The sequence below is a fragment of the Aedes aegypti genome, chromosome 2 (assembly GCF_002204515.2).
Source record: "Aedes aegypti strain LVP_AGWG chromosome 2, AaegL5.0 Primary Assembly, whole genome shotgun sequence".
NCBI classification, from domain to species: domain Eukaryota; kingdom Metazoa; phylum Arthropoda; class Insecta; order Diptera; family Culicidae; genus Aedes; species Aedes aegypti.
The window spans coordinates 170,757,216-170,781,848 of record NC_035108.1 but is presented as its reverse complement, the minus strand read 5'-3'; the positions used below and the strand labels follow the sequence as shown (position 1 = coordinate 170,781,848).

Genomic DNA, 24,633 nt, shown 5'->3' with positions numbered 1-24,633 from the left:
CCCAGCAAGACGCTCCAAAACAGGAAAAAAAATTCTCCGGCGACGAAAACACGCGTGAAACCGTGAGCAAAATCTATCGGACGACGCAAAACCGAACTAAAACACCCGATGCTAAGGGCAACCCAAAACTACTGTAGAAAAATGTTCTATTTCCCGCTGCGTTTCCCGCATTCACAGCCTTCAATGACACTACTGATTTAGAAAATTCATGTACCCAACATAGACTACTTGATGGGATTAACAATTTTGAACTACTGTATTAGAAGAACCACGTGATTTTCGCAAAAACTCAAGCCTACTACTATTACCATTCCCAGCTCTGATGGTCCCTTCAATATCGAGATGTGGAGAGGCGACTAATAAAGTTTTTATTTAAAATCAATCTTAACACTAAATTTATGGATTGCTTCGATTGCAAATTTGCATTCGCTAACAGTAACAAGTTTGTTTCTACGAGTCAAGTATACTTACTTCTTTATAAAGAATAGGAGAATTATTTTGAGTGAAAAAATATGGCGTCCATCTTGGATTTTGACACAATCTTGGGTTCAAAGTGGTAAAATGAGGTTTTAATCTTGTAAGCCCCCAACATGTTGAATTTCGAGACTACCGCTTAAAACTGCACATTACGTCCTTACTGGGACAGAGCCTGCATCTCAGCTTAATTAATAATAAAAGCAGGTTACTACGCAGTTTTTTTTTGTGGATAAACCTACGGGTCAATACGAGAAAAAATACGATTGCGAGAATTCGAAAACTGATTTTGAATGAACACCTTATACTATGGAAAATGCCTTTGCTTCGAAAAGCGTAAGCAAGACGGTTCGTTATTCATTTAGCCCGTATGCGTTAAGCGCGTTAGTGAAGAAATTTGGAGGTGCTATGTCGACAATGGATTGTCGATTGGTGAGCTCGTTTCATGTTTCTATTTAAAATGAGCGAAAATGTTTACACACGTGGTGATAGTGGTATGAATGTTGCGTTTATGAGTTTATTCAAAAAAATATGATTGGTTCAACACTTTTAGTGTCGTGCTGTAATTCAGATGCTAATACAAATAGAAGAAGGACACAAATCTTTATTTTTATGTGTGTAAATAAAAAAGCTTAAATTGGTTCGACGCATAAAGTGTCTATTTTGATTCAAGTTACATTATTATTCTTCTTCTTCTTTTTGGCGTTACGTCGCAACTGGGACAAAGCCTGCTTCTCAGATTAGTGTTATTATGAGCACTTCCACAGTTATTAACTGAGTGCTTTCTGTGCCGATTGACCATTTTTGCATGTGTATATCGTGTGGCAGGTACGAAGATATTCTATGCCCTGGGAATCGAGAAAATTTCCTTTACGAAAAGATCCTTGACCAGCGGGATTCGAACCCACGACCCTCAGCATGGTCATGGTGAATAGCTGCGCGTTTACCGCTACGGTTATCTGGGCGCTTAAGTTACATTATTCATATGATTCGAATAGCTCAAACGAAAATTGCCTGTATTGTATTTACAAACTATTCGAATGGTTCGTCATCTGAGGTGTCGACATATTTTGAATTCAAAGAATAGAATAGAAGAAGAATATGTAAATTTATAGCCTAATCGTCTTTAGTAACCATGGATGTCACACTTAAAATTCTTCCCTTCACCGATGACCATACGTTTTTGACTTTATAGTAATTGGAATTCTTGAAATTATACATTGAAGATAGTAAGCTACTCTCGAGCTCTGTCTGTTGGTTCCTTGTGCAATTTAGATTATTCAGGTTAACCACGGCGTAGCAACTATGAATTATACAGTAGACTGATGCAAATTTTGACGTTTTTACTCCCCTATGCTTAAACGATGTCAATTATGAAGAAAATGTTCCTTTCAAAATTTGAAGTGATTCGAAAGAAATTTGGTTGTGCACACGCTATTTGAATTTTATATGGAAATTACTTTGGAAAAGGCAAACCTTTTGTGTTCAGTTCTCTAACTGCTCGTCATAATAATCTATGGAAATGTGAACACACTCATCTCATGTGAAAACTTCCCAGCTACAACTTTGTCGAAGACCACATTTCGATGGGACGTAAGAATACATTGTTAATATTGATAACAAAGTCTAAGTCATGCTGAGATGATCATTAGACTGATGCAAATTTTGAAGTTTTTGCTCCCCTATGCTTAAACGATGTTAATTATGATGAAAATGATCCTCCCAAAATTTGAAGTGATTCGGAAGATATTTGACTGTGCACACGCCATTTGAAGTTTATATGGAGATTACTATGGAAAACGCCAATCTTTTGGGTTCAGCCCTCTATCTCTTCGTCATAACATTTTATGGAAAAGTGAATACACTCACCTCATGTGAAAACTTCCCAGCTACAACTTTGCCGAAGATCACATTTTAATGGGACGTAAGGATAATTTGTTATTAGTGATAACAAAGTCTATATCATGCTGAGATGATCATTCAACTACTTTCAGAGCAACACTGCTTTTTTGCTGTAGAACATAGTAGCCTGGATTACTTTGATCTATTCTTCCCGCCAGGAGTACCACTGTTGCCTGCCGAACAGTTGGTGAAGCATGCTACATGCAAACCAAGTTTATGATGATGAATAACAATTTATCCTGACGTCCAATCAAAAAAGGGTCTTGGGCAAAGTTGTAGCTGGGAAGTTTTCAAATGAGATGAGTGTATTCACTTTCCATAAAATGTTATGACGAAGAGATAGAGGGCTGAACACAAAAGATTGGCGTTTTCCATAGTAATCTCCATATAAACTTCAAATGGCGTGTGCACAGTCAAATTTCTTCCGAATCACTTCAAACTTTGGAAGGATGCTATTTACCATAATAAAAATCGTTTAAGCATAGGGGAGCTAAAATATCAAAATTTGCATCACTCTAATGATCATTCAATTACTTTCAGACCAACACTGCTTTTTTGCTGTAGAACATAGTAGCCTGGATTACTTTGATCTTTCTTCCCGCCAAGAGCACCACTGTTGCCTGCCGAACAGTTGGTGAAGCATGCTACATGCAAACCAACTTTATGATGATGAATAACAATTTATCCTGAGGTCCAATCAAAAAGTGGTCTTCGGCAAAGTTGTAGCTGAAAAGATTTCACGTGAGCAGAGGTTGTTCACTTTTCCATAAAATATTATGTCGAAGAGATAGAGGCGTGAACAGAAAAAGTTGGCGTTTTCCATAGTAATCTCCATATTAACTTCAAATGGCTTGTGCACAATCAAATTTCTTCCGAATCATTTCAAACTTTGGGAGGATGCTATTTACCATAATATAAATAGTTTAAGCATAGGGGAGTCAACATTTAAAAATTTGCATCACTCTATTATACAGTCATCAATGCTCATGCTCACGCTCAGATTACTATGGAAATACCGAACATTTGCGTTACATATAATTCAATGGAAAAGCTCACAAACTCTACTCACCTAAAATCTTCTCAGCTATAACTTTGCCGAAGAATATTACATTTTGGTATAACGTGAGGATTTGCATTGAAGTATGTTGATAGAAGAATACTATGAATTTAATGTTTCAATTTTGGATGCCGAGAATAGTCGAATGGTAGCCAAAAAGGCTGTTTCATGACAGATTGGCGTGATGAAAATCAGTCTATTACGATGAGAAATTGCAAAAAATATGTTATTATTATTATTAAATATGTGTATTATTTTAACTAACGCTTTGTTCCTATTCACCCAGCTTTACGATACTCTATTTGTCTAAAACACAATTTATATTTACAATTAGGGTGCCAGTGTATCAATGGTTGTAATACATCAGTTTATTGGGCTATGGAATAAAACGTATGGTTCCGGGTCATTTGGTCGAATGCCGTTTAGCCGAAATTGAAAACAATAGTGAACTATAGCTAGCATGCAGTTTGGTTAATTACAAAGAACTTATTCAGCTTATTCTTAAAGAAGGATAAATCATCATCGATTTATAAATAATTCGCTCTTTAATATTAGTTTAAGAAACAGTCATCAGTAGTAATCTTTTGACAGTAACAAAACGGTTTACGACTAATTAGTCCTTCTGCAGCATCGGTTTGCTTCGGAGTAGTGTTTGCTCCTTTGCTCGCGTCACTTGCTCTTGCGGGGGCGGGTGATGTGAGCAGGATCAATCGTGTTGCGCATCGCTCGCGTGGCACGTTAGTAGTGTCCTTTGCTTGCGTCAAATTATTTATTATGGTCTAATCGCTTATCAAAGTGAATCCTGTGACCCAACGATCCTCCCCATTAACAAACATCCCTCCCAGTAACCTTTGTGGAGATGCAGAGGCAAACACGGTCTCCAAATAGCAAAGGTTACACACTAACATTCCTTCCTCCAATCCCACCTGACTGCAAGGACGTGGCCGGCGCCGTTATTGACCCTGTATAAATAGAGGCACTGAATTATGCACACTGAAGAAGATTATGGCCAATCCCAGCCGAGCTTCTAGTTGATTCTTTGTGCATTTTCACTGACTTCGGTCAATCACGGAATAGCAACCATTGATATGTGTAGTCAGTCTAAGCTAAGCTTCTGCAGCATCGGTTTGCTTCGATCCCTCGAATCGAACCAAGTAAATTATTTCATAGTTCTAGCAATCACAAGTTTTGGCTTCTTCTTTTCACAAAACAGATACAGTGAGCTTCTTTGACGTAAGTATTCATCGAGTCGTTCGATGTACTGCTATACGCAAACAATGGTGTAGAGTTCAGTTCACACGTTACAATCTTAATCTTGGATGAGCAAGACATGATCAAGTTAACCCTTGAGCTAAAAGAATATGTTTTGAGTAAGACTTTTTATGAACGTATTATGAGCCTTAACAATAACTTTTAAAAATACTTCTCTTTTAAAAGAACAGCCTATAATTAAAAGAAGGAAAAATCTTCATAAAAATTTGAGCAAGTGGAATGCAAAAGTCTTTATATCAGCATTACTACAAAGAACTAAGTAAATGAAAAACGGAATTTAGTACTGTACCATTTAATTCCAATAGAGTGTGTATCCCTTGACAGATACGCGTATTTCGACCTCAACTGTAAGGCCGTCTTCAGTGTCGTGTACTAGACTCGATAAAGAACTGCCGATGATTTAAAGAAGGAAAATATCTCAATCAAGATAGGGGCGGTCCATTAATTACGTAAGACATTATTCGGGGTTTTTCAAACCCCCCTCCCCCCATGGTAAGAATTTTTGTATGAAAATTAAAAATAAATTGTATGACGCGTAAGAAATCTCAGACCCCGTCTTCCTCCATATACCCTTACATGATTAATGGACAGTCCCATATAAGCTAAATTATTGCCAATTGTATAACCAGTATACAGTGCTGTAGCGTGCAGTTGGCCAGGTTGGCACCCGCCAAGGGCGCCAGCCATCAGGGGGCGCCAAAATGCGTGACGAAATTTTTTGGAGATACATATTTAACAAGTTTTTTTTTTCTGAAATCACCGTATCTAGAAAAAACAGTCATAGGCATAAACAGCGATAGAGGGCTTATGAAGCTTCACAAGCAAAGTTATGTCGTTCTTCCTATGTAATTTATTAGCACTAAGTTGAATGCTTCGTCCATAGACAATTCATGAGATACTGACTTATCAATAAAAAAAAATCAATAATTTAGAAAACAGTTTTCGATAGCAATGATAAATCAGCTTATCCTCAGTGCTTACTTTAAAAATAACTATAAAATTCTAAACTGGTATTAAATTCCATTAACTGGAAGTTAAAACTGTACGATTCCATAAACTGCCGGAAGGATTTTCAAATAACTCGGCACATCATCTCCTCAAAAAATAAGTCAGAAATATTACCTATAACCAATATCATAAAAGAATACTAGGTAGGTTCCAGATATAATTTTAGGCAGAATTTTTTGGTGTGGTTAATGGTGTTCTCACAGAACCTCAACCCAGATTTACACAAAGTCTCACCGAAAAATTTGATTCAATCCTGCGCGCAATTATCACAGTATTCCGAAAAGGATTATCAGATAATTATAAAACATTGAAAAAAGGGTAAAAGTGAAAAAAAGTGGAATAGAGTATTTTTGTAACAACAGATTTGTTTATTTCTCCAAAACAATGCTCCGAACTGATCGATAAATGTTTGAATCTGTAACATCGATTTGATTGATTGATTTTTTTACTATATGTTAATGAAACTTCGTTTGGTCTCTTTGAGTATTTCCTGAAAATAAAATCTTTAACTATTTTACATAAATTTATTGTGAAAACTTTAAACTCTTTCATACAAATTTGTAATGCAACTTTGACATAAATTCTTGAAAATTATTCTGGTATTGTGCATTCAGATTCACTTTAGACCGAAGTTCATGAGAGAAATGAAATATCACCGAAAGTTCGCCGAAGTTCAGCGTCAGCATTCTACCGAAATGCTACGCCGACAAAGGCAATCCTTATGCGTCAGCGAAGCACCAAATTAGAATGCCGATGCCAAACTTCGACGATGTTTTGACAGCTGAACTTCTAATTGTCATTCGAATCGTCAATATAATTCAAGGCAAAAGTATTCGACAACTTCTGGATTATAAACAGAATTTATCGAGTACTTTTTTAATATATGCTGCAACTGATCCTCGTTTTTTAAGTCAACAAGACATTGTAATGAAAATTTATAGAGAATTAATGAAGTAGCGTCTTCAAATTCGTCTCTAACCATATAAACAGTAATTTCATTTAAATTTAAAAAAAAATCTGAGGATGTTCAGACAATTCACATGTATAAAAGATTTGACAGATCTTGCACAAGCCTTATCAGTAGCCTTATAGCCTTACAGTATTATTTGAGTTTTATCATGCTTTTTTTGAGAATTTTGATGAACAATAATTACAGGAAAACTCTAGTTTTGAAAATAATCCTTAATAATTTTCTGAAATTTTACGTGAACCTGCAAAAAAATGTACTTTGAAAAAGGGGTGCTCAAATCGCGGTTCGCCAAGGTCGCCATGAGGCCACGCTACGGCTCTGCCAGTATAACACGAAAAAATGCTTAAAAGAAAGAAAAATTCTGAAGAAATCTTAAAAAAAAAAACACTTGAAACCCTAGCACACCGTTGATAACCCAGGTTGGAGCCCAGATAGCCGTAGCGGTAAACGCGCAGCTATTCAGCATGACCATGCTGAGGGTCATGGGTTCGCATCCCACTGGTCGAGGATCTTTTCGTAAAGGAAATTTTCTCGATTCCCAGGGCATAGAGTATCTTCGTACCTGCCACACACATGCAAAAATGGTCATTGGCATAGTAAGCTCTCAGTTAATAACTGTGGAAGTGCTCATAAGAACACTAATCTGAGAAGCAGGCTTTGTCCCAGTTGGGACGTAATGCCAGAAAGAAGAAGAACCGTTGATAACCCAGAGACAAATCAACCATCAGCTTAGAGTCTTGGCGCGATATGGGGAGCTCACAAATTCGTCCTGAATTAACTAATAGATTTTAACATTTCTTTTATACATGACGTGCCGTCATATACAAAAAATCATCATCAGCGTTGTAGCTATTTGATTATAGCTTTGCTCGGCCAAACGAGCGAAATTCGGCCAAACAGATGGAAGCAGTTTTTTTGATAATTGTATAAAAATGATGAAAAGCATCAGAGATCATTTCTGAGGCTTTTCTTCATTTTTATACAATTATCAAAAAAACTGCTTCCATCTGTTTTATGTTGCTGCTCGGGGAAAAAAATGTTTAACCTATGTAAAAATCAACTTGGTTTGAAATTCCGTGAACATTACTACACGGCTCAAGCGATTTTTTGCTCAAAACATAATTTAATCAATTAGTTTATGTTTTTCCCTTTCATTAGAATTAGAAATTTTTCGATTGATGCAAAAAGCTTTTTAAGGACTTTTCGTAATTATGTTAGTGTATGAAAAAGTCTGGGAAAGTATGAAAGTTATGGAAATTCTTCTCTTAGGTGGCCCATCTCGCCCACCCTTACTTTGAACAAACAAGTTTTCTGCACGATCATACCTTCCGGACAATTTGAAATAATAGCGCAGAAGACGCCGAAACAATTTCTCTCCAAAGAAAATACCGGAAGATAATTTGCTATGAATGCACATTTTATTTCAATAGAAAGTGAGGAAAGAATGAAGCGAACCTCGATTAGTGCACTGGGTTACATGAATGTGCAAGCAAGACGCAAGCACAAATAAATTAAGGAGATAACAAAAAAAAAAAAAAAATGATCACTACAATAAGCTTGTTAAAATATTATAATATAATTTATCTTAGTATTCTATTCTAGCAGCCTTTCATCTCAGTGCGCCACACCGGTTTCGTATCGATTTCGGTTGCGAATGTGCACCGGTATGGTGATCTTCTCGTTCTCAATGTAGACCTACAAATGAAGAAACACGACAACGTTAGTAGATTCCATTCTAGTTCCATGGGGGAAATTGTTTCTGGTTACCACAATGAAAACCGGTTGCTGCGGCTGTGGCCCCGTTAGGAAATTCACATTTACAATCACTTCCTGTCCGGGTCGAATCTGTCCTTCCATGGGCGAAAATTTGAACAGCGGACGAAAGTTAGAGTTCAAGTCGAAAAACTGTGTCGTGTAAAAGTTGCTCTTGATGACGAATTGCTTCGTGCGTTCCGAAGAAGAAAATTCAAGGAATGTTGGCCGTACGCTCCAAGACTCGCCACTTTGTCGTTTCGCTGACTGTAGTGCTGGGGAGATGTCTTCCGGGAGACGGGGAGAACCTCCCTCCGAGGAGATGCACATGGTTTTGAAGAGGGCACTGCTGTCTTCGGTGAGTGTGAAATCGATCATGGTTTCGTCCAGGGCTCGATCGATTGTCAAGACCAGCTCGTATTCACGGAATGTAAGGAACAGCTCGTGGACAGTTTGGAACAGATTTTCTGCGAAGCAATCGAGTTCGCTGAACTCGCGTTCGTTGGGAATAAATTCGCACACGGATGCCAGTGGGGAGAGATTTTCCTCATGAAGGTCGTTTCTTTTGATCATGCTGATTATGCGCCGAATTCGGTGACGAGTAGCTTCGTCGCCCCAGATGATATGGAGATTAGTAATCGAAAGTACGTCAACGTGTTTTTGGAGAATTTTGGCGATTTCCTGCCGACGTGGTTTGAAACTGACGTTGATGTGGACGTAAGTGTTTGGTGGAATAATGACCTTTTGTGGTTGAACGAATACTGCACTGGCTAGGAAAGTTTGGTCAACTTTCTTCATATCGATAGCAATGCGCGCAAATGCCGGAAGGCTTCCTTTGTTGTATAGCGTGAAAGACTTTTCTAGTGGCCGCCCAAGGTTTCGAGCTTGACCGAGTTCCAAATAAGGACCAGTTGGTCCTTTTTGAATTCCTTCTGCACGAATGGAAGCTTCTCCGCCGTAACCGAAAAGGGAAACCGAACGATGGGCATAGTTGTCATGTGGAGGCAGGAAGCTAAGAAGCCCAACTGCAGGTCCTATTACGGTAGGACAAAAGTCGATTGTGACCGTGCGACATTCCTGACTGTGCAAAGTTAATACTTGTTCAGTTCCGCACAATTGGAAACCGGGCCCAGTAATAGATGCTTTGATTATCAACTTCTTATTAGACATATTTTTAATTTGTATTGATTTTTTCTCACTTCTCCTGAGTTTTGTACTTGGCCAAGACAGTTCGGAATGGGTAGCTTTCAGGGGCAGTACTCCATCCCTATGGCTAAATTCACTACTAGCAACCGAGCACTGGGAGGCGGAGCGAGCTGACCCGAGCATGTTGTATCTTTTTGGGGATTTAGATGGTTCCGAATAGGCGGCTCTATCGACTTCTCCCAAGTCTGACGAACCAATCGATTTGGGAGAGGTAAAGGGAGATTTGTCGTTCGTGTAAATGTCACGATTTCTTGGCTCAGGCGAAAGAAACGACCGATTCGTCTGTTTTGGTTGCACTGAACGCTGCGATGGAATGGAACTTTTTGGTGTTTCGTTGTAGACCGTCAACTGGCTGGATACTGCCTTCAGCTCTGCAATGTTTGTAGGTGATCGAGATCTTTTCTGTTGTGTGTTGGCAACATCCAAACGCTTCTCTTCGGCGTCCAAAAGTTCCTGACGGGTGGCAGAACTGGACCTTCGTTTACGATTGGGCTTAACCGGTGGACCTTCTAGGGCAATTTTTTTCTGACACTTCGGGGCTTCTCGAATCATTGGGATCGGAGGCAGATCCAGTTGATTTTCAGATAGTTTCGTAGCTGTCGATACACGATATGTATTCAAAAATGGTTTCTTTGCGGTCGAGACATTGTAAGTTCCGTCAACTTCGCTTTGTACAGATTTGGCTGCTGAAGAAGGTGCAGACATTTCTTTTGGGCTAGACGTGATCACTCGGGGATCTATCGGAACGAAGGCCGATGATTCTAATAGAGATTCCGTAAAACTAGCTGTATCGGATAGATTACCAGGCTTCAAGGCACGTTGTTTTGCCTCTTTCAGGTCACTAACGAAGGATGGCGTTTGCACAACCGAAGCCAAATCAGTTCTCAAAGATGCAGTCTTGTGCACCACTGCTGGCGATTGTGGCTTAGGAGTTGACGGCATGCTTGGGCGTTCTCTTGTTAGTCCATCACGACCGGATTTTCCTTTACGTAGATGTTGAATTTTATTGATGAAGTCCGATGGCGAGTCCTCAAGGTGTATTGCATCTGGCAGATTCATATTTGAAGGGAGAATTGGTATTACTATGATTTGATAGCATAGTTTTAATTATTCAACCTACCGATTGCTTTCATAATTTTAGACACACTTAGAGAATTTTCCTTGTCAGTGGTGTCTGACAACGACTGCGGATTTGTTCTCGATTTTGCCGGAGTCTTCCCGTTGGATTCATCTGTGTGTTCTAGAAATTACAAATAATATGCAAAGTGATAATAAATCTTCGAGCTGTTTAGTGGAATACCTATAACTAGATGAAAACCCGAATTTAGTACTATATCATTTAATTCCACTAGAGTTTGTATTCTTTGACAGATACGCGTATTTCGACCTCAACTGTAAGGGTTTATTCACAAATTTCATAACGCCGAAAATGGCCATTTTCGATACCCACCCACCCCCTCGTAACGCATTTTGTATGAATGTTTTTCGAATTTTGTATGAGCTGTAACATCCCTGGGACACCCACCCACCCCCTCCAGCGTTATGAAATTTGCGAATGAGCCCTAAGGCCGTCTTCAGAGTAGTGTACTAGACTCGACTTCGAGTTTTCATCTACTAATATATTGCTGTGTGCGTTTGAGGTCATGGTCTAATCGCTTATCAAAGTGAATCCTGTGACCCAACGATCCTCCCCATTAACAAACATCCCTCCCAGTAACCTTTGTGGAGATGCAGAGGCAAACACGGTCTCCAAATAGCAAAGGTTACACACTAACATTCCTTCCTCCAATCCCACCTGACTGCAAGGACGTGGCCGGCGTCGTTATTGACCCTGTATAAATAGAGGCACTGAATTATGCACACTGAAGAAGATTATGGCCAATCCCAGCCGAACTTCTAGTTGATTCTTTGTGCATTTTCACTGACTTCGGTCAATCACGGAATAGCAACCATTGATATGTGTAGTCAGCCTAAGCTAAGCTAATATATTGCTGTGTGCGTTTGAAATGCAAATATCAAATGCGGGAACGCCAAACGCGGTAAGATTTTCCACAAGAAATGCGGTGTCAAAGATAACTTTTCTTTGCTAGGTTGGCGGTGATATTGCTCATCGTTGCTAGGTGTCCTTTGATTGTTTTGTCTTACCACATTTGAAGCACCGTTAGTCAAGAATTGCATTTCAAATGCAAACAGCAATACAAAGTCTTATAAGGTACCGCGGAGCAAGTTGGTAAATGGGGTAAGTAATGTTATTGTTTATTACGTTACGTTATGGGTTTAGTGAAAATGTTCGTATTACAGATTGAATTTGTGTTTGCTCTTTAAGTAGTTATAAGTTAGGTTCGAAATCATCATAGAAAAGCAGAATGAGCTAAATATTAAAATAAGAAAACATTTTACTCAACGCGTTATGGACTAATAGAAATCACCAAACACCTCAAAAAGGCCGCCAAACATTACGACAGTGTGTCTATTTCGAACAGTCGATTGAAAGGAAGACGTACCTAGAAATGTTCCAATCTATAAAACTTCACGGCAATCCCCTGAAATTTCGATGTAAATCTAATTATAAATGTAAAAAAATACAAGTAAAGTTCTAAATACTTTATTGAACGATTCCGTTCCGAGAAATAATTTTTCACAATTTATTAAAAACCACGAGCGGTCGAAATTCTACAAAACAGAAATGCTATTGCTGTCCCATAATGTGAGAAGTAACACTGAAAATGTGACTTCAAAGTGAAAATTTACTTTTACGGAACACGTCTTAACTTTTTCGCTCAACGCTTTCTTCGTATTTCTCTGGTCATTCGAATTACGCGGTTTGATAATCACTCTCGGGTTTGGGTTGGAACATCTATGAGAAAACAATCTATGAGACGTTTCTCAAGGGAGTACTCAAAGCATTTATCCAGGAATGTCTCGAGGGAGTTATCAATGATTGGGATCAAAGACGTCTCTGTTGGAATCCTATACTAATCTCTGATGAAACATCTGTAAAAACTCCTGTTGAACTCTTGATAGAATCTCTGGCAGTACTCCCTATTTTCTGTGGAAATCAAGGTATATTTTTAGATGAATTTCTAATATATAGATCATCAATAAAATCCTTGAATACTATCATGTAGATTTTCTCAAAGGTTTTTTAAGGAAAGTACACAAATTATGTCACGCTAAATTTCAACTTTTTCGAATTGCGAATAAAGCACAGCTGCTGATCAACAGCTTGAAATCAACCATTGCTCCTGGAGTAATTAATGTCCGGTGTATCTGAAGCGTTTGGAAAAGTCAAGACAAAGGATTGTCTACTCCACATAGCAGTCAGAGCTGAGAGCTGATCACTCCACTTTGCTGTGAATCTGGAGCTTACAATGCAGCTAGTTCAGTCAACACGTCAAGGCTCAGGACACCAATTCGACGAACGGCTGGTTCAGAACACCAGCAAGAAACCGTAGCTGATCCAACCGACACGATGTCTCCGGATTCAGGACACCAGCATAACGAACTGCCTGGTCCAGGTAAAGCTTCCCATAGTATATGTCCTTCCGAAGCGTTTACAGGTACTACGCCCGCCCTAAATCAAGTACACATGTTGCAAGTATATATAGACATGTTGAGTCAATCCAGCTAATTCAATCGAATCTTGAAATACAGGATCACGTTTTCTTATTCGGTGACTATAATCAATCAGCGCTTGTTTGGAACTATTCAACAAGAAATCGTATGCAAATCAACCCATTAGAATCACACATTTCGACTCAATGCGCCACACTTCTTGATGGATTCAGTCTAAGCGATTTAAATCAAATCTATGGAATTGTTAATCAAAACGGACGGATTCTTGATTCAGCCCTGATCACTGATTCTATATTAAACCAACCTTTGGATCTTCTTGATGCTGATCATCCTGCGTTTACCGTAGAAGTAAAAATTCCGTCCCGTTTGATTTTTGAAGATATGTCAAACGAATGTGACTTGAATTTCAGAAAGGCCGATTTCATCGGTCTGATCCCCGAACTTAGACGACGCCGTGAACCTCTTCATTCACCTGATTACCAGGACAATGTCCGATTACGTTCTTGTTCGTAGACGCCTCCCTTGACTAATGCTCGCTTTAAGAAGCTTGAACGCATTAGGTCAAAATGTTTACGGAAGTTCTGCAGCCAAGCAACAATTTGATCATGCGAGCAACAACTACCGGGTGTATAACAGATTTTTATAAGGTACCGTGGGGCAAGTGGGTAATGGAATTCGAATAGTTGAGATTCTTCAAATTCTAGAGACTTTAAATTGAAACAAATGAGGTCGTGTATATTTTTTAGCTTGACTCCCACCAAATATAAGCAGCATGCTGAAATTGATTTTTATGAAAAATTAAAGAAAAAAATACAGAAAAAGTTTTTGAAAAATGTCTCCTTACTTTTCACTTGCCCCAAAAGTGGGGCAAGTGAAAAGTTTACCGTTTTGAATATAAAATTCAAAAATAAACAGTTATATCTACGATTTCTATAAGCTTTAACATTTGTTAAGGCTTCCCAATGAACAATAACATAAGTAATATGTAAACAAAGAAAATGTTATTCTTTTCACTTGAATTTTCTTCTGTTCAGTTATGTTAGTTGAAATGATTCGACAACATTAAAACTGCAACATTTCCAATGTTAGTTCTTACATTATAGGACAGCAATTGCATTTCTGCTCTGTATAATTCCCACCGCTCGTTATTTGTTTTTGAGAAAGTCGGATATGACGTCGGATAACTCTTCGGGAGAAATCAAACGGAATCCTTCAATAAAGTATTTAGAATCTTTTTTATGTGGATAGACCTATATCCCATTTTTATGTTTTGAACTAGCTTTACATAGACATTCCACGAGATTTCCGTGTGTTCTCTAATATTGCAACTTTTCAGTCAACGTCTTTCTTTTAATTGGCTGCCCGAAGTAGACATATTAATATTGTAATGTTTGGCAACATCTTTTAGAGAAGTTCTACGATTTCTAATAGCTTTTAACGCTTGAGTATAATGTTTCTTGAATTATCAGCACGTTATGTTTTTCTATGATAATTGCGAACCATGTTTACTTATAACGACTTAAAGAGAAAACACAAATTCAATCTTTAATGATAAACTTTTCACTTGCCCCACCTGATAAGAAAATTGACGGTGTTTAAATTTAGTTATTTTTAGGTCTACGTCGAATTAATTCTAAAACTTTTTTTATTGCAGTTTGAAACTGTCACAGAGGACAACTAAGAAGTGCTGCAGGAAATTATTTTCCGCAACTTTTTTCCACTGAAAATATTAAAATAAGATTATACGCCGCCAACTTGTTACGGAGTAACAGTTGACAGGTTAACAATTTTTCGCTCTATTATGCAATAATGGCTGAAAAATCTCAGAAATCTCTTACCTATCGTAATGTTCTCAATGGCCTCAAAGGTTTACGCATGAATTCAAAACGTTGTTTCACATATTCAGTGAAATATATCAATTGTTTTCACTTACCCCATTTACCCACTTGCCCCGCGGTACCTTACCAAGAATATACAGTCGAAACGTTTGTGAACTCCAAGCGTAATGAAAACGGCTTACCTGTACAAATGTTTCTACAAGACAATTCTGCTAACACATCCGCCGAAAAATGTTAGTTGTTTGCCACGCATTTTAAGCGTGCTTTTAACAGCTGTGTTGCATCTGATGGCGAAGCAGAAGCTACGTGCCGCGATGTACCATAGAATGTATGTGAATTGAGCAATGTTCAAATCGATCACCAGCAGGTTAAATCCGCCAACTCTAAATTGAAGTATTCATCCGCTGCGGGCTCGGATGAAATTCCATCCTGTCTCTTGATAAAATGCGACAGCGTCTGTTTCCATCTAACTGTAAAATTTCTGTAATGTTTCCAGTGTTCAAAAAGTTTTTGAAATCATCATCTACTAGTTTCTTTTTGCGAGCTGTCAGAATTATATCTCTTCGGATCAACACGGGTTTTACCCTAAAAGATCAGTTTAAACTAACCTTTTGCACTACCCGATATTAATAAAAGAGGAGAAGATCTTTTAAACTACATTTCGTCTAACAACATAGACATATGTAATAGAGGGGATTCTCCTACTTTTGTGAACTCTATCCGACAAGAGGTTCTTTATCTCACGATCTGTAGCGACCTGCTATCGGAGAAGATTGTGAACTGGCATGTTTCTGATGATGAATCATTGTCAGATCATAAACAAATCCGGTTCGATTTTAAAGCTGGATCAGAAATAACAGAAAGCTTTAGAAACCCATAGAAAACCAATTGGGATCTCTATCGTTTTCATTTAACGAATAAGAATTCGTATAACGGTGAACAGTTCACGACTGTTTCACAACTGGAAAATGCCAAATGGTCTCATCTTATCATGCTAGCTGTCCTATTCAACAAAGGTCATCTAACAGAGATGTGCCTTGATGGAATGACAAGTTGGCAGGATTGAGGAAGAAATCCAGGCAGTTGTTCAATAGAGCAAAGATCACTTTAGATTCACGTAAGGACTGGAGACGGATATGTGAAACCATCAACAACGCTCCTGCAGCTGCAAGGCTGCAGTAAGTCCTTTCAAAAGACCATTCAAATGGTTTAGGTAGCCTTAAAAAAGAAGACGACAGTTTTACTGTTAATTCTTCTGAAATACTGGAAATAATGATGAGAACTCATTTCCTTGAATCGATCGGATGAAGAACAGGTCTCAGATGAGGCAAAACATGTATGGCCGATAAATGCCTATCAGAAAGCTTTGAAATCTTCACGCCTTAGAGGGTTGAATAAGCATTGAGTTCTTTTCATCATTTCGAATCTGCCGGGAAATGTGACATTTTCCCAGGCTTACTGCAACAAGGAAACGAGACGCTTTGTCCGCTCTTAACCGAAATATTCAAAGCAAGTTTTTCGCTTTCATATATTCCATAAGCGTGGCAAAAGGTTCCAGTTGTTTTCATTCAAAAAGCGGGAAGAAAGGATAAAACAACTCCCAAAGCTTTTAGACAAGCCTTTCCTCTGTTTTGACAATGGAAACAATAATTGATGACTTTAGCAAGTCAACAAGTTTAATAGAAATGCCTCCTTTGTAAATACCAATTTGCGTATCAATCAGGTAAATTTGCCATTACGGCGCTGCAGTCGCTGGTAAATAAAATCGAGAAATCTCTTGAAGCCAAAGAAAAAGTCGTGTTTGCTTTTCTCGATATTGAAGGCGCATTCGATAATGCATCCTATAACTCTATGAGTTCAGCCATGGAAGCAAGGGGCTTGGTTAAAAGTGTTATCGAATGGGTTATGACTATGCTCAAGGATCGGATAATTTCTGCGGATCTAGGAGGTGCGCAAATATCTATAAGATCTACTTAGGGATGTCCTCAAGGAGGAGTGTTATCGCCCTTACTATGGTGAACTGGAACTCTCATTTGAGCAAGGTCATAAGTAAGGGTACTAATGCCCTATGAGTCTGCAATAAAGCCCTAGGAAAAACTTGGGGACAGCGACTGGATTTATTCAGCAATAGTTCGACCAAAAATTACTTATGCTTCACTGGTATGGTGGCTCAAGACAAATGAGGTAATAGGGCGGTTCAAAATTTAAAAATGTTTGAGAATCCAATCTCCCTTATGTTCCTTACCATTCTTACCATAAAAATAATGTTCTGTGAAATTTTCAGCTTTCTAGGTCAGTGGTTCTCAACCTTTTTGCAGCTGCGACCCCCTTTGAAATTCTACAAACATCCCGCGGACCCCTAAAATGGATGGTTTTGACATGGAAGTTTATGGAAACCTGCCAAAAACCTTATTTTGAACCTGGCACACCCAAAAGTCACGTCTGTAATTCATTAAAAATAGTATTGACACACCTAACATATGTGAAACTTAGAAGTGATATACGGATAAAAATCTGATTCCCACACCATGATTTACCAGTCATGAAATTCATAAATTGGTTAGGTCGTGATATCAAGACGACAAATAATGGTTTCTAGAGTCATAATCATGATTCTTCATAAACGTAACATCCAGAGCGACAACACAAAGCGGTGCACTTTGCTTCAACTCATTCGCATCGATCACCCATCATTCATCACGATAGATTGGTACTGTGGTAAAGTACGTGGCTCTCAATCTGAAGGTTAATGGTTCGAATCTTACCCTAGCAAATTTTGTTTTTTTTTTGTTTTCATTTTATCAGGTTGACTGACAGAATTATAAATAGATTCGAAACGGATGCGTGAATCATGATTTTCGAGCATACGATGCATGATTTCGAGCACTCAGCTGCAACTTGTGTCGCGTTACGACAATCTGACTCATGATATCGTGAGTCCAAATCATGGTGTATTTTCATGAGATGAAAACACACTGGAATCATGATATCCGGGTGCATAATCATGATTTTGGATTCTGATTTCTACCCGTGTAATCAAAAACAAAATTATTCGAGCAGTAGACCAGTTGCTGCAAAGATTACAGACATTAAGATCGGGGGAGGTTCGGCAACGCTGGGAAGCAATGTTTGAAGATAAAACACATTTATTTTTTCATACAATGTAAATGTTGTCTATCATACTTTTCAATATTCATGATTCATAACCACAGAATGTGATCTTTTCGAAAATATTATTTCCTATCAAAATATTTCAATTTTCATAACGTGAAAAAGCTTTTGCTTTCCAAAATTTTTCCATTCATTCACCGAAAAATACTAACAACATTGATATCTTATTTCTCGGATATGAATGGCGTAAATCTTATTATAAGGTTGTACCAAAAATAGTTATTTCCATTCCCTTCGTTACCACTCTGGATATATGTTATCTTTAATTCATTTCAATAACGTCGATTGATGTATTGGTGGTGTAATTCTGTTGACATTTCGATGTCCTTATACCAGCATGCAAATATTAAAGTGGGTACCACTTTTGAACTCGAGTTCCACTTATGTTATGTGATTAAAAGTAAGTAATTGGCATAAATTCGTAAGTAGTACGTTTTTAGACTGATGTAAGGAAGTTGCCTCCTACCCTTCCGTTACTTTAGTTAGCGATTTAGGAATAGAAAGGTGTGATTAAGTGATCACCTACTTAAGACAGATGCAGATAATTCTCCAAATTAGCATACGTGTGTACAAATAGATAACGTAATAGCTTGATTTATCGACTGTTTATAGTTTTCTTCGCTTTGGTTTGGCATCCAGTCTCAAGGAATCAAAGGAAAACAGGGATTTTCTATTTTCCGACGTTTCGGCGCAATGTATTTTGCCTTCTTCTTAGGATAATAGCGTTCTGTTTTTTGTCATTATGTTTTTTTTTTTTTTTTTTTAATCTTTATTTGAGTGTATTTTAACACACGAGGGCTAGTTCTACACTTATTGTCATTATGTGTTTAAATCCAACGTTAAATTGTCTAATTATTGTTTTACACATCACGTCGCTAAATTTATGTTTCACTACTTCGGCGTATTGTTTCATAACAGTCATGAAACAGTACGCCGAAGTAGTGAAACATAAATTTAGCGACGTGATGTGTAAAACAATAATTAGACAATTTAACGTTGGATTCAAACACATAATGACAAAAAACAGAACACTATTATCCTAAGAAGAAGGCAAAATACATTGCGCCGAAACGTCGGAAAATAGAAAATCCCTGTTTTCCTTTGATTCCTTGAGACTGGATGCCAAACCAAAGCGAAGATAACGTAATACTTCTGCTAAAATCATTTGAAGTCCACTGAATTTACTAAAAATCTAGCCAAGAGTTTACTTGAAATTTTTCTAATAGTTTGATAATAAATTTGTGAGAAGAATCTTGCCAAAATAAAAAAAGAGGTAGATTAGATGCTTTTAATAAAAGTTTTTGCTGGCTTGTTGAAAATATTATCAATAGTACAACGAAGTTCTGTTCGAAATCCAAAAGATTTCCACTAGATTTCTTTAAGAATTCAAGCTATCATAATTTTCGAAATTTTTGCCAAGAAATGTCCCAAAGAAAGGTTAGGTGTCCTCCATGCAAGCTGCTTGGAATAATATCATAAACTTGCACTAAACTTCAAAGAAGTCAACTGAAGGTCGTTGCAGGAGTTCGTTGAAATTTCGCCAGGAATTCTTCAAAAGTCTTGTCCGATCGTGAATCTTTGACTATTTGATTATTTAGAAATAGAGAAGATTTTTTTTCAAATGCAAAGAAGCAATCATTTCAAATTTCTCCAATTCCTTCAACAGTTCGCTTAGAAAATTTCAAGAAATTTTCCGAGGGTCTCGCCAGGAAGCTGGAAAAACCTGCCAATGATTCAGCCAAAATTATGTCACGAGTTTCCTATAGATATCTCTAGGAAAGAGATAAGGTTCGTTGTCTTTTTTTTTTTTTTTTGTCGGTAGCGATAGGGGTAGTACTGGCACTCTTAATCTGCCCTAAGCTCCTTCCCAGCATTTGCTTTTATAAGCCTCTATTGCGTTCATCACACAGACGTTCCTAAGCAATGTTGCTCAAATGGTCACTGTGTACGCTAGCAGCAATCAGCCCTTGCCGTAGTTTTGCAGTCTAGTAGTTCAGACTACTATCAAACTATGATAAAGCCTGAAATGCTACTAGAGTGGTTAAAGTGAAGAACGAAATAGTTTTATTTAAAGGTCCTCATTCCCCATTTCATTTCATCACTCACTAACGTCACTTTTATTTTCGACACTATCACGTATATCACCGATTATCACTCATCAACTTTCGTAATACACTTCAGATATACTTTCTATTATATCACTTTTCACATCACACCATTTTCATATAAATCTTTTAGCATTACCATCTGTTAGCATTACTAAGTAATTTAAATGTATCATTATTTTTGTTGCTGTAGAGTCATTACTATTCAAACTACGATTTAGAACTATGATCAAGAAAGTTACATTAAAAAAAAATCACTTCGATCCATTCTTCTGCACTCGCTGTCATTACATATTAACACTTTTATCATGCACTTTTGAAGAACTAGGCAATTAAGTTTATATTCAGAAAAATGATTGCACAATGTATTATGGTCATTATTAAATTAGTAGAGTTCACATCATTATTATTTTATTTTTAACAAAACTATCAGAATCACTTCCACCTTAATTTTCAAATTTTCATCACTATAGATTTAATTATAAAATCACTATTAGCACCTTCACAATCACTAAATTTAATAACGACGAGTGTAACGCACAGTTCCACCAAACACCCATTCTTATATTGCATTATAAAACGATTGATCACACGTTGGCTTCGAAACTTAACCACCATTGCTGATTAGTACAAAGGATGCTACAGCTCGTGTAAACGAATTGAAACATCAAACAAACAGCACTGGTTTATAAGTAACTAATGAGCCCTGGCGGTCCCTCCGTTCGAAGAGGACCTGATAATATGCCGAGACATATTAACAGATCCTCCGCCTGAATGCAGCCGTTTCATGATAAATCATGAACCGTTGGAGGTGTGCCAAAGTATTGGGAAGGTGATATGTTTCACAGACGGGTATTATTATGGTGCACCTTCTACTTTGGCACCGTCAAACCCTGTGATCGTGGCCAGGGGGAAAGAGATAAGGTTCGTTGTCACACCTGAATAAAAATTTCATGGAAGGATAACATTGAAATTGTAATCTCTTATTGGCAGAAAAACATTGCAAGTATTGATCAGAAATTGAGTACATAAAAATTGAACAAGTCAATCTGTGAAAAATGACACATTTATACAATGGCTTCCCGGACCCCATGTAAAGTTGTCACGACCCCCCAGGGGTCCGCGGGCCACCGGTTGAGAAACTATCCGTCGGATCGAATTTCTTTCTTCAGCAAATTTCTTTATTATGGTTTGTCCATAGTAATTTCCATATAAACCTACATTGTCACATTTAAATCACCACCTGGAAAGCTGACAATTTCACAGAACACTATTTTTATGGTAAGGATGGTAAGGAGCATATGGGAGATTGGATTCACAAACATTTTTTAAATTTTGAACCGCCCTAATGAGGTAACTGCTCAGAAGAAGCTGGCTAGCATAGATTTGCTTGTATGTCATTAATGACAGGGGCAATGAAAAGTACACCATCGGTTCTCTCGGATGTCCTTCTTAAGGTGATTATAAAACGAAGCCAAACTCTGAATTTTCAAGTGCACAATACTGGAGAGTCTGACAACAGTTCACGTTGAAAATCAATCAAATTGCTTGCTTGCTGGTGGTGACCAATGGAGCGCGGAGCTCTGTTTCGGTCAGAGCATCATGCAAAAAGCTTTTCCATTTGGAGTTTTTTCTTTAATCATGGGTTAAGCTAATTATTTTCAAATGTATGACACATTTGTTGTATACTTCAAGACGTTCAAGACATCTCCAAAGTCATCAACTTCTGGACTTCTTTACAGCAAATTGTTATTAAACATATGATTAATCATTACCGCTCTGTTTGCGGTCTTTGATGATGTTGTTTATCGTAGAAATATCTATTGATATCTATGTTAAGATTTTTTATAGAGGACAATTGGCGACCTTTGGAGATTTTTCTTTGCAAGAGTAAGTTTTGGTGCTGAAGCTGCAGGGTACACAACATTTTCAAAGTTTCCCTTCCTTTGTCTTGCTTTTTGTATGAGACCTCTGACAATCTTGTAAGGCTTGTCACGAGACTTGAAAGACCTCCCATTGAAAATCGAGACTTGTTAGAGACTTGTTTTAAAATATAGACAAAGTCCTTGCATTCCTTATACATACCTATATTACTAACATCCACCAGCGGAAGTGGAGTTCTGCGAGGCGGGCTAGTTTGCGAGATCATTCCTTTCAAATCGTCCGACATCTTATTGAAGTATTCCCCGACCGAGCAGTAACTGCTATCCTCGATACGAGTTGCGTGCATCGGTCCAGCCTCCTCCTGTGCCAAATATCCCGAGAAGCAGGAAAAGTCCACATGATTCTTTAAATTTCGGGGCAGCTTCAACCGTTCCACCGGTGAAATACCACTTTTTGATCCTTTATTTGCATTCATCTGCGGAATAATGGCATTCTCCTGTTCCCAAGCTAATTCGTCGGCCATCAGACGCGATTGCTGACTTTCCGCCGGATGGAAACTGATATCCTCCAGTTGGGTTAGCTCTTTCTGCATCCAACTACTGGCAAACGGCGCCGCCGCTTCGTTCGCTGGCAAATCCCAGAAGTCTCCCTGAACATTCTTGGAAGCGTTTGACGAAATAGATTCTCTCATTGCCGAGACGCGACTCATGTCCGCAGTTCGCGGTAGACTAACGTCCGGTCGATCATCAGACCGCAGTAAATGTACGGCCGAATCGGTGGACGACCTTCCACTGTACATGCCACTGAGTTCACGGACTTCCGGAGCAATACTGTTGTTCAAAATTGCGTGAATATCCGGAGCCATCTGCTCCATCGCCAGTTTCCTTCGGGTTTGATCCGCGATTTTTTCCATAGTTGAACGAGCCGCTATTTCCTTAGGTTCAAACGATACTTTCTGAGGAGTGGCCTGCAGGTGTATGGTTTTGTCTTCTTCCAGTTCGGTGATGTTAACAGCTCTATATTGTCTGGGTTGAAGCATAGATCCATTGTCACTACGGGTGTCCTCCCAATCTTGCGTGGGCGGAGAAAGCACAAAGCGACTACTCCTGGTAGGGCCTTTTCCGTTCAACGGGCTTTTCTCACGCATGTCATCCGCTTTTTGCAGCGTCTGAGCTGCTAGATATCTTTGTTTCTGTAATTAAGAAAATCACATTCGAAAAGAATCTGAACCGGACCACCTATCTGTCGTAATTACCTTCAAAACATCGGACGCCCTGGAATCCATTATCCACCGGTTCACCAACGGTCACTGTTGTCACAAGGAGAGCTGAACTATCGGCCGGCACTTGGTATTGAAATATTCCCCAGAAATCCTTCAAAAAAGACTTTCACAACTGAGACACTGCATTCAACACAAATGAATCAAATCAAAAATACTTTTTGCTGGAAAACGCAACTTTTAACGATGGCGACCGTTTGAAGAACACAAAAAATGTGTCGGTAGTTTTGAATTTTACATCACTGTGCAATCTGCGCTTTGTGTTTGTGTTTGGGATGACAAATGGAGGCGGGATTAATGAACGGGATTTAACTCGCCGAATTAGGGTAGAAGAATTTATTCCCAGTCAACTACAGTCAACTATATATATATATATATATATCCATTAATATCTGCCGTCGATTTTTTCCTACCAGTGGGCTAATTCACAAACCTGATAACGCTGAAGGGGGTGGATGGGTGTCCTTAATATATTACAGTTTATACAAAATTTAAAAATATTCATACACTATGCGTTACGAGGAGGTGAGGGGATGTAAAGAATTCTCGCGTAACTTTTCAAAACGGCCTATCTAACAATTCACACATTTCGAGTAAATCGAGCTTGAAGGTTGTGAAAATATATTTTGAAACTGTATCAAAATGAAACAATTTTTCCCCACTGTGTTGCTTGTAGAGGGAAGCAGTGTAATAGAGTTCAACGTATGAAATGAAATTTTGTCAATTTATTTGGAAATTACACTGAAATCTATAAAAACATCAGATAGGACGTTTTGACCAAAAATATGTACATAGGATAAATCACATAGGTCGTTCTGTTTCAACAATTGTTACATTGGACATTCATTTCTGTCATTTTGTTCCAGTTATAGTAACATCGGATATTTTGATTTGAGCACACAACAATCATGTTTTATTTCATTTTGTATCCACGTGCGTTGAACTGCTTCAACATTCAAGTTGAACTGCTCATTTTGTTGCGGTGTGATAATCGCAGGCACCAGCTGTGCTTTGTTTTTATTCATTTGAAGAAGAGACGAATGACCTTCGGGTTAAAGTCTCTCACGAACAACAACAATTTGATTCATTCAATGCCACGCCGTCACTTTTTCCCCCCGTCTATGTGTCCTATGTAACAA

The 24,633-nt window shown here is 38.2% G+C and overlaps 1 protein-coding gene across 1 annotated transcript; it reads right to left on the bottom strand.

The window, feature by feature from the left end:
- Positions 1 to 8,079: 8,079 nt before the first annotated feature.
- On the bottom strand, positions 8,080 to 23,758 carry LOC5571717. The gene is made up of 5 exons (XM_001659811.2): positions 23,471 to 23,758; positions 22,417 to 23,407; positions 10,762 to 10,881; positions 8,451 to 10,687; positions 8,080 to 8,378 (listed from the first exon to the last, which is right to left on the bottom strand). Exons 1-5 carry the CDS (start codon positions 23,498 to 23,500, stop codon positions 8,298 to 8,300), a joined length of 3,459 nt encoding a protein of 1,152 aa, XP_001659861.2. The 5' UTR covers positions 23,501 to 23,758; the 3' UTR covers positions 8,080 to 8,297.
- Positions 23,759 to 24,633: the final 875 nt, after the last annotated feature.